A 15,597-nucleotide genomic window follows, 5' to 3' on the forward strand; every position below is an offset into this window, starting at 1 on the left:
CAAATCGCTGATCTGCAAATTATGTGCAGATTCTCTGATGTCTACCAAGTCATATTACATCCAAAACCCCTGGAAACGAAGAACGCCTGATCTATGTGTACGGGTATATACCTCCATCTACCCCTCCATCTACCTTACCAAGCCATCTCACATCTACAACATGGGCCTTGCCTCCACAGCCGGATCCTGACCCCTTCTGAACTTTGCCTCAATCCTGTCTTTGCCCTTCCTCATGTACTCCTCAACCTGGCCATCCGTCAAGTCTGTCAACCCCCGCTCCACATCCACCCCACTCCTTGCCAAGCTCTTTGCTGCTATGAATTCTCCGTTCGTTGCAATGCTGTGTTGACGCTCAACAACCTCCCGACAAAACTTCGCATACTCCGCGTAATGCACAGGCGTCCCATTATTGTTCTCAAGCAACATCGCAAAACAATGCGGCATAGCCTCAAACTCTCTCCACACCACCTTCACACCCTGCCCCACCGCCCTCTGCGCAAGCACCGCATCCTCATCTCTCAACATCTCCTGCCCTAAACTGAAAAACAGCGGCGGAGCACCGCTCCAGTCCTTGGCTGCCAGCGGTGAAACAAGCGGATGAAGGAGTGCGCTGCCCTCGCAATAGAGGTCTGCGCGAGGGGGGTTGGACGGCCAGATATCACAAGCGGGGAACTCGCGCGTATCAGTCTGACTGGGCGGGGGGAGGTAATCGTACTTTACCAGCCCCTCGATGCTGGGCAGGCCGCGCGTGATGTCTAGCCATGGACTTGTCATTGCCACGCCTGCTGGGAGCGGGATCTCGACCTCCCTGCCGTGGAACTTGACTGTCGGCACACGCCCGGGGGACGAGCGGTGCAGTTGCAAGAGTAGTTGGAGCAAAGCCGTGCAGCATGTGCCGCCCGCTGAGTCGCCGCCGAACACAATCTCACTCGCTGGTACGGGATCGTGCGGAGCGCCTGGCGGTGGGTGAAGGAGGGAGAGGTACGCGGTGAAGCAGTCCAGCAGCACAGCCGGGAAGGGGTTGGATGGCGCCAGCCTGTATCTTACATTGAACACTCGGCCATCTGTTTCCTTGGCCAGGCGGGAGGTGGTCGGGCGGTAGGTCGCGGGGTCGAGGAGGTACATTGCGCCGCCGTGGAAGTAGAGGAGCGTGACTTTGGAAGTGACTTCTTTCATCATGTTGGCATACTCCTGTCTTTCATCTCGGTCTGTGGGCTGCGGAGCTTTTGGGTCCAGAGCTTGAGCGCGGTACCCGTTCCATTCTGCTTCCAGCGGCTGGGATGAGGGCTTCGTCCACTGCTCCTCTCCACTGCCCATGTCTTCAATCGCTTTGAACAACAGCTGTCGCACATCGTCCTCTTCTGGTACCTTCAGCTTCACCTTGCTCACCCACACACTCCCCTTAATTCCCGGATCTTTCGTGGTCAAGCGCTGGATTTTCGATATCGGAGACGGCTCAGAGTTGGGGCCGATCATGTCCCGGAGAATGTTGATGGTGAGTTCGGTCCGGAGATCCCATTTTGAGGATGTGGCGGATTGACCGATGGAATGCCAGAGTGCTGTTTTGAGCATGAATGGTACCTTGGGCACCAAGAGCCTCAGCATGGCTGAAGGTGTGGCGTCCATTGTGGCGAGTGCGTGTGGCTGATGGTCCGCGGGATCAAATGTGTATCCTGGATTTTGATGCTTTAGAAGAGGGAGATGCGATAGATGAACAGGAAACGCTCGAATACGAGATCCAAAACGTACAGGCAGCAGAAGCAAAAGGAAAGGGAAATGACAGAGTAGCGGTGATGTTGAGCTCGAAGAAGTCGCTGAAACACGGCGCGTGAAAGTTGGGCCGAGGCTGCGCGATTTGGTGGATGTGATTGGCTGCTCGATACGTTCGATACGGCCTGGCTTTGAGGTATGACCTGATATTGCTCATGTGGTCGCAACGTATGAAGCAAGCAAGTCACATAAGGATACAAAACGTCATTCATGCGATGACTTGTAGTAATTAAATATGAGTAACCTGAACCCTTTGAGCTCAGGGGTATCTTTATGCTCATTCGCCTAACGCCAGCTGCCATGCTCAAAAGGAAGAACACCGCCAAGATCTTCAGAACGATCTGAGGTGAGGTTGAAAAGGAGTAATGGGGTCGACCATCACGAAAGGCGCAACGCGCTTTGGTCTGTCGGTCGAGCGGCACCAGAAATGACACAAGCCGTGGCCAGTACACCGCGGGCATACCCGCTGCGAGGCTCCAGTGTTGGGTAAGAGGAGCACTGAATCAGACGTGCTTGTGAGCTTCATCTAGCCGTCTAACTCGCCCTCCTCACTACCCCTCTCCGTCGCGTTGCCAGTTCCGTTTGCGGTGGGTTGGCTCTGACTGAGCTCTTGACCTGTCATCTGTACGCCTTCCATGCTTCGCGGGGTGTCGCCAAAGTCAATACCATCTTCGGGTGTTCTAAGCCCAGAGTACTTGTTCGCATCTTCGTCCTTGTCTGGGGATCTTTCGTATATGTCTGCCATGAGATTGCAGGCTCTTCTGATATTGCGTAGCTTGACATGTTGGATCTCCCACCATGGCTTGCCATCGTCATCCTCCAAGCTGACCTCCGCCATACGAGCGCCACAGTAAAGAGATGCCGCGGCAATGGTTCGCGAGTCGAACAGTAGGCACATCTGTGTAAGAGCAGAATCGGCCAAGAATGCCCAGGCAGAGTTGCGCAGCTTCTTGTTGTGTTCGACGCCGTAGTACTTCATCATGTCGTACATCGTCTTGTATGGTGATTCGACGTTCAGGTCGAAGCACAGACTCTCCAAAAGTACGTCCTCGCTGTACAATATTGTGTCTCGCCATTTCCAGAAGTCCTTGGTTTGTTCGTCGACGAGCTTGTTCGGGTCTTTGAGCGCGACTCGTACGCATGCTACGACCAGCTCCTTCATCTTACGGCAATTCTCTTCGACCTTTGTAGCGAGGAATAGCGCAGTCGCAGCAACTTGCTAGTAATATGTCAGACATGTTCAAGCATCTGCAGACTCACCAAGGCACTTACGTAGTGATGTAGTGGTTTGTAGCCAGGCTTTGGCTTCAAGCTATTCTTCATGAGGTACCGATTGAAGAACACGGCAGCTGTGCTGAGAGTGGTTTGTGGCAATTTGAGCATCATGCCCACTTGTAAGATAAAGTTGATGCCCTTCCGCCGTAACGTGCGCTCTTCCTCCGGTGCCATACCCTCTACTATCGAGGGCGCTTGCAATAGCTCATCTTCGACGAAGATCCATTGTTGCTCTGCTTCGACCACCGCCGGCGGTGGTGGCCGTGGGCGCTCCCGTCGCGGCGGCTGTGGCGTCCCTGCTGCTGATACCATTACCGGAAGTCTTGCAGAATTATGTAGTTTGCGACGCGCGGTGCGATCAAAAGCCTATTCCAGGCGCAAAGCGGTCGTTGTTCAAGAAACTCTTCTTGCAAGATGTGCGTGTAATATGTCTATGATCGCAATATGTTGTTGGCGAGCATGGATGCGGATCGTGGCGGGGTGATTGTTGTGTGGTGTTGAAGGAATGGGATCTCAAGATCGATGTTGTTAGTGCTCTCTTCCGCGGCGATCGAGCAAGGGTCGGGTGCCAAGGCGAGGCTGAATGAACGTCTGCATGCGCCTCGAACCCTTTTCCACACATCAGCGTCACCAGAATCACCCAAGCACATTGAAGACCTCCGCGACTGTGTTCGTCTACGGCCTTGTAAGCTTTTTCGAAGTCCTAGCACAGTTCACCTCTACAGCGAACCAGATTGTTGTACATGTCCCCCCGCCTGGGCTTCGATACAGTCCCACCGAGCGTGTCTGGCTCCATCTCTTTACATGGATAGCGAACCTTCAAATGCACTCATTCACGTTGAGACAAGACTTATAGCGACCTCTGCTTGCTGCATTGATTTATAATTGTCAAAGTGGAAGACATTGAGTGCTTGTCAGCAGATCCTCACGCCATGCGTTGGAGGAACCCGGTGAACGCACTGGAGTCAGTGTCAGCTTTATCACATTACGACCCAATGCATGCTGTTCGTCGACAACCTTTTTGTCCCTGCACATCCATGAGGTGTCAAAGGTGTGACATCGAGCTGATGCAGAGCGTTCCTCACTTAGCCCAAAATGGAAGTATAAGTGGTTTTCTCAACGTCACGACTCTACGCGCGACCGTGTTCACGTGTCGCACCAACCCCAGCCTCCAACCACTCTTTCAGCCTCTCTCACATCATCGGTTGCCGGGCCACGCTCCGATGCAATCGACAAATCGATCTTGGATACGTCGGCAATCTCGATGCCCATCCTGGCGCCCCACAGTGTCCCTGATACTAGCCTTTGCTCGTCGCGTATTGACGTCTGCCAGAAATCTTTCGGTTCGATGGTGCTAGCGTCGCGACAATACGAGCTTAGCAGCGGCCCTTCCTCGCGGTGCCCAAAAGCACTGAAGATGGCTCTCACCAGTACCGGATGGATATGTCGCAACGTAAATGAAGACACACAATGCGTATCTGTGTTTCTACAATCGAGCCTTTAGCACTCAGCTCGGCATCTCCATACCGTTGTCACGATCCTCTAATCATCATGATAGTTGCTCGCTATGACGCAGAATCTACCTCCACGAAACAAAGACAGCATCGCAGCTAACGATAGCTCCCGCTTTAATACACGATCACATCTCTTGGATCGCCATGTGTCTGCCCACTTGCGGCAGTCCCTGACACTGCACAGTTAGCCTGGCGCGCCGGCTCTATAGTTTGCCTAACACATCATGCTGTCATGATCCGGATCGCCATGGAGACCAAGAGAGTTGGCCCTGAGGCACTGACAACATAACCAACCTCCACACTCGAGACGCATGACGTACGCTTGCGAGCTGTAACAGTACTTAGCCTGAGCTTTTCACCTGTGTTGCCCTGCATCAACTCAACCATTGTAACAACACTACTATCTACCACACCAACCACCCAATTCATTCAGTCCCAGCCAACTATTTAGCAACAATCAACATGGGTTCCGAGCAAGAGAAAGGTTACGAGAGCCGGTATGTTTAGTATAACCGCAGTACTATTGGCGTCTTTGCTGTTCCTCTTCCACCTCACTAAGATGCGGAACATTTGGATTGCATGGTTTATGTTCTTAGACGCATCACTAATGCCTTCTCAGCACCGGCCAGAGCGAAATCCGTGTCCTCAAGGACGATGCACCCATTGAGAGGACTGAGTACAACGACCGTGAGGCCGCCGATTCTGACAGGCAACTCGGTATGCACCACACGCAGCTCCCTCAAACATCGCAATTGAAGCTGACACAACTCAGAGCGCGACGAGAAGGATGCCATCGACCAGGACAACATCCTTGACGAACGCACACGCGGCGCCGCTAAGCAGCCTGGCACCTACACAGAGCCTGGAGACGATGAGGGTCTCGAGCGTGCCGTTGACGGCAACGATGGTACCTCCTCCGGCCGTCAGTAAGAGTCTAACACAAGATGTTATGATCTGAAGCGCTGTTTTACGATATCCTAAACTACAACATATCATTTACCACCTACATCAAGCGCCTTCTCGAAGTCGAGCTGTATAAGGATCCTCATTCTTCCATCCCTGATTCTCTTTTGCTTGTCACACTATTTGTTGTATCCAGCTTATCAATTCTATCTTTTTTAACGCCATTGAGTTTATACGTGTCTATGCCCTAACATAAATCCTTGAAACCAAGCTATCCACAAAGTACGACTGTCTGCGCACAGTTCTAAGAATTGAAGATTAGGAGATCATACTCTCGCACCAGATCCACGTCCACGTGGCTATGCTCTACCAAGAATCCGAACTTGTGGCTAACGGACACTGCGACAAGACTCCTAGCATCGAAGTACAGAGTTCAGAGTTCAGAGTTCATTATGGTCAGGGTGTACGTAAGTGAAAGCAACATGCGCCCGGTCACCACACCAATAACGCTATGCTTGTCTTCACCTCAGTTCAGCGTTCCATCAACCTCCCAGCGCACACAACAGCCTTGAGTTTCCTCCTGTTCTCTTCCCTCAACCTTTCCATCCTTGCGTCCAACCTATTCCCAAACGTTACTCCCACCCACTCAAACCCTCTGCCTCTCCTTTCCGTCTTTGACCGATTTACCTCGCCTCCCATTCGATTTCTCTCCGCATACACACAATGCCATCCTCCCACGCAGCTCGCAAATCCCACAACGAACGCATCGCCCGTGAAAGAGCGCAACATACACACGTCTACATCTCCGGGTTGTCGGGGCACCACACGCTCGAACGAGGTCTCGCGTACTACTACCGCGGACACTATATCTACGCCTACCCAGCGGGCAACTTGATCGAGCCAATCCCATATAGTACCAGGAAGGGGATCATGATTCAGGGCATTGTGTCTGCGTCGGCGCCGGGGTATGATAAGGAGGATGAGGGGCTAGTGGAGGAGGAGAGCATACGGGCGCTGGAGGCTAGTGTTGAGGGGGAGAAGAGGGCTAAGGAGGAGAGTGAGGAGGACAAGGCGAAGGAAGTTGTATGTGCGCTGGAGGATGGGGTGGATGTGGTGAATACGTCCAGGACCCCAGCTCCCTTCCTCACAGATTTGCTTGTCAATGAAGCACTGAAGCCCTCCAGTCGCTCTGCTTCACCTTCTCTTCGCCCTCCACCAGCTGCTGAAGCGCTCCCGCCCACCATCACCTCCTTCGCCGTGCTCCGCGATGCGGCGCTGAACACCTTCACACCACAACTCGGCGCGCGCTTCCTCGCCGCCTCCGCACCAGGAAGTCGTCTCGCCTCCCGCGCCGCCTCACCTTCCGGACTTCGGCCTACTTCAAGCCACGTCGGACTGGCTCGTCTAGGCTCTATACGCGGTCATACCCACCATCTTAACATCCCCATCCACACAGCTAATTCTTCAACAGAAGACACCCCATCCCGCCCTGCTTCTTCAGTAAGGTATCTCTACGGTCTCGGAGACCATGCTCTTTCTATAGAAGATCTACCCCGTCCCGTGGGAGTTAGTAGTGGTGGGAGGGTGGCACCGTGCACGATTCATGGGGAGGAGTGCGATGGTGTGTCAGTCAAGGAGCTATGGTTGACTAAAAGAGTGGTATCTGGTCTCGGATTTGTGGAAGAGTTGCCGATGATGGAGAGGGGGGGTAGGGTGATGGTGGATTGGGCGGAGCTGTTGGAGGAGGCGAGGGCCGAGGGCGGTCAGTGATGGAGAGAGTGTACGGTTTGGGATGTTTGGACTATTTGTCGGCAATACAGCGTGGAATTCAAGAGGGAGTGTTGGGGTTGCGGTGTTTGGGATTGGGAAAGGACTCTGGGCGCGCAACGGGTATTTGTGAATGTAAATGTACCAGACTTTCTGGAATCGGTACTCTCTACCTACCACAACATGCGGAGTTTTCATTCTTCTGGGAACAGGTGCCTTAGAATGAGACCATACGCCTCCGCACCCTGCAACAGCTCTTCCTGCGTCAACTGCTCGTTCAGCGTATGCGTTACCTCAATCGTGCCAGCGCCATACAAGTACCTCTGTCCACCCTGCGGCAACAGCGGAATGTTCGTTCCGAAAAACACCAGCGCCTCCTCCAATTTAGGCACACGAGTGTCCAAGATCTGCGCTGGGTAGAACGCAGTGCTGAACGTAGCGTTCAAAGTCCCGTTCCTCTCCTCAACTTCCTGAATGATAGGCGCGATCATGCTGGCAACCATATCGACTGCGTGATCACCTTGTCTTCAGTAGGCGAAGCTGCTTTCTTCTGAGCAGGTTTCTTGCTTGGTGCATCGTTCCCCACTTTGTTGCCTTTCGTTTTTGGGGCTGTTGTCTTGAGCCCAAATGCTTCGACAAGATCTTCCTTCTTTGTTTCTGCACCTGAGTTAGTTTCATGCCGTAAGCGCGCGGCATCGACTTACAAGGCAATTTACTCTCCGGGTGTGGGCCCAAAGCGAGCGTTTCTATGCTCTCGATCCATTTTGCGATGGCAGTTTTCAAAGCGAGACTTTTGATCAGTTTTGGAGCTTTGCTCACGGCATAGTCTTTTACAATGCCCAACAGGGCTCCCTTGCTTTTTGCGGCGAGCTCACTAGTCGATCGAGCGTGCGGGCGCTTCTGCCCGTGCTTGACAAGTGGTACACGAACCGTATTCTTCAAATGCTTGGAGGCTGCCTTATTCGGCACGCGCGGTTTTGCTGTAGGCGCCATTATGTGTTTAAAAGTCTGGAGGAGAAGAAAAGGAGGAAACGGAGCCTACAGTGCGTGACTGCGGGAGGATTGAGAAGCGGGAGGCGTTTGTTTGAGTCGACATTGTTGCATAGTGTACACGTGAAAGATGAGATGTGAGTGAAACGAGAAAGTGTCGGTGGACTGAAAGACATTGTATTATGTTTTCAACAAATTCGCACAACAACAGCTGGACATGCGAGCCGTAGGTGAAGAGGTCTTCTTACCAATAGGTCTACCTGGGCGATTGGCCCTTATGGCTGGTTCACTCGAATATCTATGTTGAAGCTGTATTGTTTTAGGACAGCCGTTCGTTATAGCGACGCAGCTGATACGAGCATGCTGTTATAGTTCCGTCGTCTCATACCACCTGTATGGGAGTGTTCCCGTCTGGTTCCAGTCACTTCTGTGTTGGTGGGTACGACTATCTGCAATACCGGGAAGCAGGATGGGACCGAATGAATATGATGTTGCTATCTGTGTGCTCGCGTAGGAGAGACGAAGTTGGAAATAGCTTCCGTGACACGTGAGGGAGTCGCGAGCGCCGACTACGGAAGAGCCGAGGCACGGCTAGACTGCCGCCTCCAGCTTTCGGTCATCAGTTCGCGACTCCATCTATCGTGCACCTATCTTCCATAGCAGCGCATGACGCGAGTGCAGCGCAACAGGTAGCCAACATGGTCCGTGAGGACCTCATCACGTCGGCGGTGTCTTGTATGTCCTATCTATAACCATTGTGGAGTCGATACTGACATGTTGTAGTTCTCCAGGACCCGTCAGTAGCCAGCGCACCAGTCGAGAAGCGCATTGCCTTCCTGCAGTCCAAGAACCTCACACAGGAAGAGGTTGACGTCTCGCTCGCCCGCGCCGCATCAGACGACCCTAGCCAGCCAGCGCCGCCAGCACCGCAGTACTCCTCTCCACCCAGCAATGCATACCGCCCACCGCCCTCGGCCCCAGGGTACGGCGGCGGCTACCCTCCACAGTACTGGCCGCAGCCGCCAGCACCAGAGTAAGCATGCCAACTTCCCCGGCACATTCCCAGACAATCAGTCTGACGCCCTTCTAGACCACCGAAGCGCGACTGGCGCGATTACTTCATCATGGCGACGGTCATGGGCGGTGTAGGCTACGGCCTCTACTTTACCGCAAAACGCTACATCCTCCCCATCATCTCCCCTCCCACCGCCCCACAGCTCGAACAAGACAAGGCTTCTATCGAAGAATCCTTCAAGCGCGCTTTCGACCTGCTCGAACAACTCGATACCGATACCAAAGCCCTCAAAGCTAGCGAAGAAGCCCGCACAGAGCGCCTCGACAACGCACTGGGCGAAGTGGAGAGCGTCTTGGCGAGCCTGAAGGAGAGCAGCAAGAGGCAAGGCGACGACAACAGGAGGATCGAAGATGACGTTAGGGGATTGAGGGATCTGATCCCCAAGGCGCTAGATGTGCAGAAAGAAGCCAACGACAACAGGCTCAAGGAGCTGTCCACCGAATTGAAGAGCCTGAAGACACTAGTCAGCAACCGTATGAGTGCGCCGCCCGCCCCTCGCGCAGCTTCGACACCGTACTACGGCATCCAGAACCAGAGCCAGCAAAGCCAAACCCCCGCGCCTACAAACGGCACAAGCACACCTGCCGCGCCACCAGCGCCTCAGCCGTCACCGAGCGGGCAGACCAACGGATCGACGAGCACTGACGCCCAGGCCAGCCCCGCGATGCCGGGCGGTGCGAGCACAGGCGCTGCGAACGGCACAGCATCATCGGCATCCACGCCGGCAGCCGAGAAGCCAGTGCAGTCATGGCGGGGGACACAAGGTCGCGCAGCGATTCCGGCGTGGCAGATGGCGGCCGCGAAGAAGAACGAGGAGGCTAAGAAGGACACATCCGAGAGCGGGACTGTGGAGGCTAGCCCGCGTTCTTAGGAGACTTGGGGTGCTAAAGGAGAGGCACACAAGGACATGACCTGGGTCTTGGCTGACGCATGGGATTGGAATGGGCCCAGGGTACGAAAACTCTTGTAATGTTGTTCGCATCAGTTCGCAGGGCGTTGGGCTTTGTATACATGTATTAGTCTTATCCAAGCGATACGCTGTGCTATGGATACGCTCATCTCTTCATCTCCTCGTGCCATCATGATCCATCATCTCGAAGCCCTCCGCTCCGTCTCCTCAGGTCGTGCTGAACCAGGCCCAGCTGGGACATGAGAGCCTGAGTGTCGGCGCTTGCAAGGACACCTCTTCTAAAGTCGCCCTTCCTCTTTGACCCGTCCATCCCCCGCATTCCCTCTTCGTCTCACCCTCTCCCTCTCCCTATCCCGCTCCCTATCCCGCTCACTATCCATAGCCGTCCCGAGGCCACTATCTGTAAACACCCCCTGGCTCTCTATGCTCCTCAGCACCGGCTCATCGAGCACAAAGTCGTCATCTTCATCGTCCGCCTCGGCGTCTTCTTTGAGCGGTATGTCTTCCAGTCTTTGGTCCTCAAGCTCTTTTTTCGTTTTCGTTTTGTTCTCGGGAGAGGAGTAGCGAAGTGGTGCCTGCCCTGAGAGCGTGGGGAACGTGTGGGATGCGTCGCTGTACTCTGTGCCTGCTTCGCTTGCGCCGTCCATCTCTCTCTTAATCTTACTTCCCCCATCCTCTCCCGTTCCTTTGAGCGAGGTAGGAGACCCGAACAGCATGGTGACAACCCCCCACGTCAAGAGTAAAACACCCATCTCTGTCCCCCAAAACAACCCCACGAACACCACCGCGCTCACTACCCTATAGTTATACATAAGCCACCGCAGCCCCTCCAGTTTCGCTTTAATATGGACGTTGGCGTGGTATATTTCCAGCGCTGTTCTGCTGCGTAGTTCGAGGCGCAGAGACGACGGGACGGTGGAGAGGAAGTACGCACTCTCCAGCATGCTGATGTGCAGTGTTTCGCTCTCGGTGCCGAAACCGGCGAGATACAAGGGGAGCCGGAGGAGCCGGTAGAGATGCTCGGTGGGCCAGCTGCGGTAGGTTAGGATGGCGGGGCGGCGGGAGTGCGCGAGGACGGGTGGTCTGCTCGTGGTGGTAGCTGTGCTGTCTCGAGTGGTGGATTCAGCGGTGTCGTCGTCCCAGCCTAACATGCTCCTTATCCCCGGTGACGCAGAGGAAGAGGAGGGACCGCGCAGAGATAGTTCGACCATCCAATTCCCCGCCCCCAGATTCCCTCTACTCCTCGGCACCACCATTTCCACGCTGACATCGTACTTCTGTCTATTCACCAGCCCATGCACGCCCGCAACCGCATGCGGCCATTTCTGTGCTTCCTGGCCGAACGTCCTGCTCGAGTCGCCGAAGAAGGATATTGGTGTGGTGCCGTGATCGAATTGCAAGTACACGGGGACTGAGATGCCGCGGATGGGAATGTAGGTGTAGTAGAAGGATATGTATGCGATAACGGCGAAGGCAAAGAGTACGGTTGAGGCTATGAGGAGGAGGAGTGTGCGCAGGTAGGTTCGTAAGAGGGGAGGGGAGGTCGCGACGCGCATGGGGAAGAGGAGGGTGTCCTGCGAATGTTAGCTGGGTTGGCCATGAAGGCATCTTGGCTATGGTAAGGTAAGAGCATAAATTGCGAGAGGCACATACCGTAGCATTTTGGACAAGTGATCTTTGGTCATCGTACTCCTCTTTGGTGTCGTCCATGGTGGACACTTCCATGTCGGAAGGTGTGTTGACCTGACGTTGAGCATCACATGAATTCGATGACAAGTGACGTCGGTGTCTCGCAAGCTTGAGCACGGGGGGGGGCAGCACGCTAATGCAAGTGCAATCTTCACCGCCAAGCACACATCAGTTGCGCCATCCTGCAGGGACAAGAACGGGAGGCTTGTGCATTGCTGATCTGTGCAATCTGAGACTGACAGGGACCGCGTGGCGCTCGTGTCGTATCTCGCGTGGCGTCTCACATCTTCATGCTGATAGATTCGCGAAACGCGGTTTCATTTACTACGGAAAGGCACTATCATCAGGCTAATGATCCTACATGGAAAGCAACAACCCACACTCAGCCTGAACTCCAAAAGCAAGGAAAACCCAAACAACCTGACGCCCGGAAGTGATTCCTCAACCTCTAAACCCCGCAGCCTGCCTGGCCGCAGATCTGAACGCCAGAGGAAGCGAAACCCGTCAGATCGTCGAAAACATGTGGTATCATCCAGAACATATTGTCTCTATCTCGAAGGAAGATGACGATGAGATGTACGGAAAGCAAAATTGACAGTAGAGAGCGGATGCCCCAGACCGAGGCTACATGAAAAGAGATGGAAAGAAATCAAAGAAAAACTCATTCGTGAAATGGCCTCTTCTAACTTTTGATCGAGACCATCTAGGGTATAGACTGTGCCGATGGACTTTTGGTAGATATGCAAACGCATCGGTCCATAGTGACAACAAAGCCAGAGTAGCAGAAAGTCAAACAGTCGTGGGCATCGTAACGTCGTTAGGGCGTCTTGCTGTAGACACCCACACATCCTCCGTAGATCCTCGTCGTTCTTCTTCTAGCTCCTCTACGGTCCATGTCGGGTGTAATTAGATTACGTGTATGGTGTGTAAACACCTAAGAAAAGGTGCCCATCCTTGGAGGTGGGCGGCGGGGTGCAGCCATCGAGCCTTGCGCCTTGCTGACGCTAGCGAGCGGCGAGCTCTGCGGGATGGGCGCCATGGGAGACTTCGCCATCCTGTTCGACTTGGAACGCTTGCGAAGGGGAGTGATGAGGGCGTCAGCAGACTTGCCAGATCTAACAGGACGTGAGACAGCATTGCGAGCTGTCGGGTCGGAAGGCAGCGAAGCGACATCGCGGTAGCGGTTCTGGTTGTTGCGGAATGCAGTGACTACTCCACGGTCGAAGTGCTCGAGCATGACATCCGATGTGGTCCTCTTGCGGTTGCCAGTAGTCTCCTTGACTGGGGTTGCCTCGACGGATCGACCGCCGTTGGTCTGAGAGGCACCCGGCGTCGTTGGTGCATCGGTCTCCTCGCCGTCGTCTTCCATGTCGCTGTTGTCAGACTCATCACCGAAGTCCATGAAGTCGCCGATGTTGAGATCATCCTCGTAATCCTCAGACTCAAAATCGTCCTCGTCGAAAGCGTCGATGCTTCCGTTTGACCCGAAGCTGACAAAGGGATAGAAAGCCTCTGGAGGACCAACATTGTCGTTGCTGAAGAAGTAGTCGTTGCCGGGGGCAGATCCAAAGATACCTGTGAGCATAATATCTGTGCTGAGCGCGTTATTCATAGCTTCAGCCTCACTGTCCGAGACATTGGCGAACTGGGCAAGTGAAGCTCGGGGGCTGTTATTGGCGGTGCTGCTTGTACTGCTGTGGGTGCCATGTATAGGGATCCATGGAATGGCTTGGACGCGGGGACGGTAGAAAGTCACTGTCTTGGTAGCTCTGTTTGTGATAGCAATCGCGGCGTTCGACTCCTTGTGGACAAAGACTCCTCGCATTGGAGGGATTTGACGACCTGTGGGTGGGTTGCTTCGTGCGAAAGGCTTGGGTGTACCTGCCCTAGAGCCTGGTGCTGATTGTGGCTGTTGCAGCACAGACTTCTTTGCTAGAGGTTTTTGCGGAGGTACGTCGGACCCGAAGTCTTCTTCGTCAGTAGTGTCGCCCTCGTCGGCTGTAGTGGTTTGTTAGTAACGGAGATAAATCTGATGCAGGTCAATATCATACTTTCATAGCCACTAGAGCCGGCAGACGATTCATCATCAGAGTCATCCGCCTGGGTGATGCGTGCTTCGTCGTGATTGAAGTCCCAGAACGAAGCATCGGACATGGGAGAGCCTACGTCGCCGTAATCGTCGTCATTCTCGGCCTCCAACAGCTGAGTCAAGATGGGAGGCAACTTGTCCTGTTCAAGGAACAAATCGGGAAAGACACTGTTGTCGAGCTCTGAAGACTCAGACTCGGAGTCCTCTGATACTTGAACCTCGTCGTCGAAGCGGACACGCTTCGTTGAACTGTCTGAGTACTTCCTCTTGGCAGCTGGATCAGGGGACGCGGGCAGAGCTTCTGGTTCGAAGAATTGAGCGAAACCAAAGTCAGTCAGACCGGCCATGTAAGACTCGTTAAGAGGTGCAGTGACACTAAAGATGTCATCACTGGCAGAGCTCTCGAGACTGAGTCGGCGAGCATCACGAAACTGGTTGAGAAGAGCGGTCGCCTGTTGCTCCTGCTCTTGTGCAATAAAGTTCTCTTCTTGCAGCTCCATCGTCTCCGGGTCAAACTCATCGTCATCAGGAATCAGATTGACACCGCTGTAATCTTCATCGTCGCTGTCAATGGCGTGCTCATTTGTGTCACTCTCTTGGTAGGTTAGTAGGGGCTTGGGACCCACGTTGCTGAGCTTTCTTGCCATCTTACGCCTGGGGAATACTTCCTGATCAATTATTTCATCTCCGAAAAGGACCGATGTGCTTGAAAGGTTGCTGAAGGTACGCTTCTTGTTTTGCATGAGCAGCTGGTTCACTGGATGCTTGCTAGGAATGAGACCCATTCCGTTGGACGAAGTCTCGTCATCGTCTTTGTCGGTCTCCTCATTGTCGACAGGCTCGACGCGAATGACAGGGCCTTTGCCCTTGCCCTTTCCTTTGCCACGGCCACGATACGAGACTGGAATGTCGTCGTCAGTCTCGTTGTCGTCTTGAAGTGTGGCACTATCGTCTTCTTCGTCTTCCTCGGAAGCCCCCTCGGTGGTAGCTTGCCCGTCACCGTGGCCTTCGGTAGTCTGAAGACTTTTAGATGCAATGTCCGAGCCCGAGGCTCGTTGAGTGCTGTAGCGGGGCTGAGCGGTGGCGTCAGGAACAAGCTTGTGATTCTGAAGGTGTTTTCCGCCGAGCTCGCCCAAGACTGTTCGGGGGTTCGCGATGTACGCCATTGTGAAGTAGAGATCCTTTGAGTATGCGTTGGTTCGAGGAAGGTAAGGAAGGGTCCCGGGTCAGGTGGATGTGTCGGAGGAAGGGTGGTGGAAGGTGTCGATGTTTAGAGAGCCCAGAGCGAAAAGCGTTTTCTCGACTGCGAGTATGGTGTACTGGAATGCAAGGCTCTTCAACTATGTAGAGTCTTTGGCGGGTTCGTCGATGTTCGAGGGTTGAGCCGGCAGAACTGACAGATGCGGTATGTGTTCAGTGCAGGCCGGACGAATGATCAATATATTGAGACGGCTGCGAGCAGTTCGTGCTTCACGCAGTCGTGTGGTGGTATCGTCGTTGAGATTGAAATATCCTGAGCTGGCTGAAGGGCTCGCAAACTTTCACGAGCCCTCCAGGAATTTAGCACTCAGCGATTGCCTGCGGCATTGTCTCGACGAGGATATGTATGAATGGA

The 15,597-nt window shown here is 54.0% G+C and overlaps 8 protein-coding genes across 8 annotated transcripts; 3 read left to right on the forward strand and 5 right to left on the reverse strand.

Annotated features, from left to right (window-relative positions):
* Positions 1-1,961, reverse strand: BU25DRAFT_13972 (uncharacterized protein). Its single transcript, XM_033699406.1, has one exon. It carries the CDS (start codon positions 1,624-1,626, stop codon positions 154-156), a length of 1,473 nt encoding a protein of 490 aa, XP_033568042.1. The 5' UTR covers positions 1,627-1,961; the 3' UTR covers positions 1-153.
* On the reverse strand, positions 1,962-3,667 carry BU25DRAFT_14000 (cyclin Pch1). The gene is made up of 2 exons (XM_033699409.1): positions 3,043-3,667; positions 1,962-2,989 (listed from the first exon to the last, which is right to left on the reverse strand). Exons 1-2 carry the CDS (start codon positions 3,355-3,357, stop codon positions 2,297-2,299), a joined length of 1,008 nt encoding a protein of 335 aa, XP_033568043.1. The 5' UTR covers positions 3,358-3,667; the 3' UTR covers positions 1,962-2,296.
* A 1,512-nt stretch (positions 3,668-5,179) lies between these two features.
* BU25DRAFT_327748 (uncharacterized protein) lies at positions 5,180-5,489 on the forward strand (the record flags this gene model as incomplete). Its single annotated transcript, XM_033699495.1, has 2 exons — positions 5,180-5,276; positions 5,332-5,489. Coding segments are annotated over 2 exons (255 nt in total), but the record flags the coding sequence as incomplete, so codon positions are not given.
* Positions 5,490-6,185: 696 nt separating this feature from the next.
* On the forward strand, positions 6,186-7,232 carry BU25DRAFT_465081 (uncharacterized protein; the record flags this gene model as incomplete). Its single annotated transcript, XM_033700140.1, has 1 exon — positions 6,186-7,232. The coding sequence occupies one exon, from the start codon at positions 6,186-6,188 to the stop codon at positions 7,230-7,232; it is 1,047 nt and encodes a 348-aa protein (XP_033568045.1).
* A 191-nt stretch (positions 7,233-7,423) lies between these two features.
* On the reverse strand, positions 7,424-8,222 carry BU25DRAFT_486860 (uncharacterized protein; the record flags this gene model as incomplete). The annotated part of the gene is made up of 3 exons (XM_033700188.1): positions 7,424-7,699; positions 7,750-7,886; positions 7,946-8,222. 3 exons carry the CDS (start codon positions 8,220-8,222, stop codon positions 7,424-7,426), a joined length of 690 nt encoding a protein of 229 aa, XP_033568046.1.
* Positions 8,223-8,842: 620 nt separating this feature from the next.
* BU25DRAFT_14107 (uncharacterized protein) lies at positions 8,843-10,350 on the forward strand. The gene is made up of 3 exons (XM_033699410.1): positions 8,843-8,954; positions 9,003-9,252; positions 9,310-10,350. Exons 1-3 carry the CDS (start codon positions 8,918-8,920, stop codon positions 10,163-10,165), a joined length of 1,143 nt encoding a protein of 380 aa, XP_033568047.1. The 5' UTR covers positions 8,843-8,917; the 3' UTR covers positions 10,166-10,350.
* BU25DRAFT_405701 (uncharacterized protein) lies at positions 10,267-11,972 on the reverse strand. Its single transcript, XM_033699852.1, has 2 exons — positions 11,858-11,972; positions 10,267-11,778 (listed from the first exon to the last, which is right to left on the reverse strand). Exons 1-2 carry the CDS (start codon positions 11,912-11,914, stop codon positions 10,483-10,485), a joined length of 1,353 nt encoding a protein of 450 aa, XP_033568048.1. The 5' UTR covers positions 11,915-11,972; the 3' UTR covers positions 10,267-10,482.
* Positions 11,973-12,815: 843 nt separating this feature from the next.
* Positions 12,816-15,268, reverse strand: BU25DRAFT_14125 (uncharacterized protein). The gene is made up of 2 exons (XM_033699411.1): positions 13,945-15,268; positions 12,816-13,891 (listed from the first exon to the last, which is right to left on the reverse strand). Exons 1-2 carry the CDS (start codon positions 15,146-15,148, stop codon positions 12,828-12,830), a joined length of 2,268 nt encoding a protein of 755 aa, XP_033568049.1. The 5' UTR covers positions 15,149-15,268; the 3' UTR covers positions 12,816-12,827.
* Positions 15,269-15,597: the final 329 nt, after the last annotated feature.

This window comes from Macroventuria anomochaeta (assembly GCF_010093625.1).
Source record: "Macroventuria anomochaeta strain CBS 525.71 unplaced genomic scaffold BU25scaffold_1, whole genome shotgun sequence".
Taxonomy (NCBI): Eukaryota; Fungi; Ascomycota; class Dothideomycetes; order Pleosporales; family Didymellaceae; genus Macroventuria; species Macroventuria anomochaeta.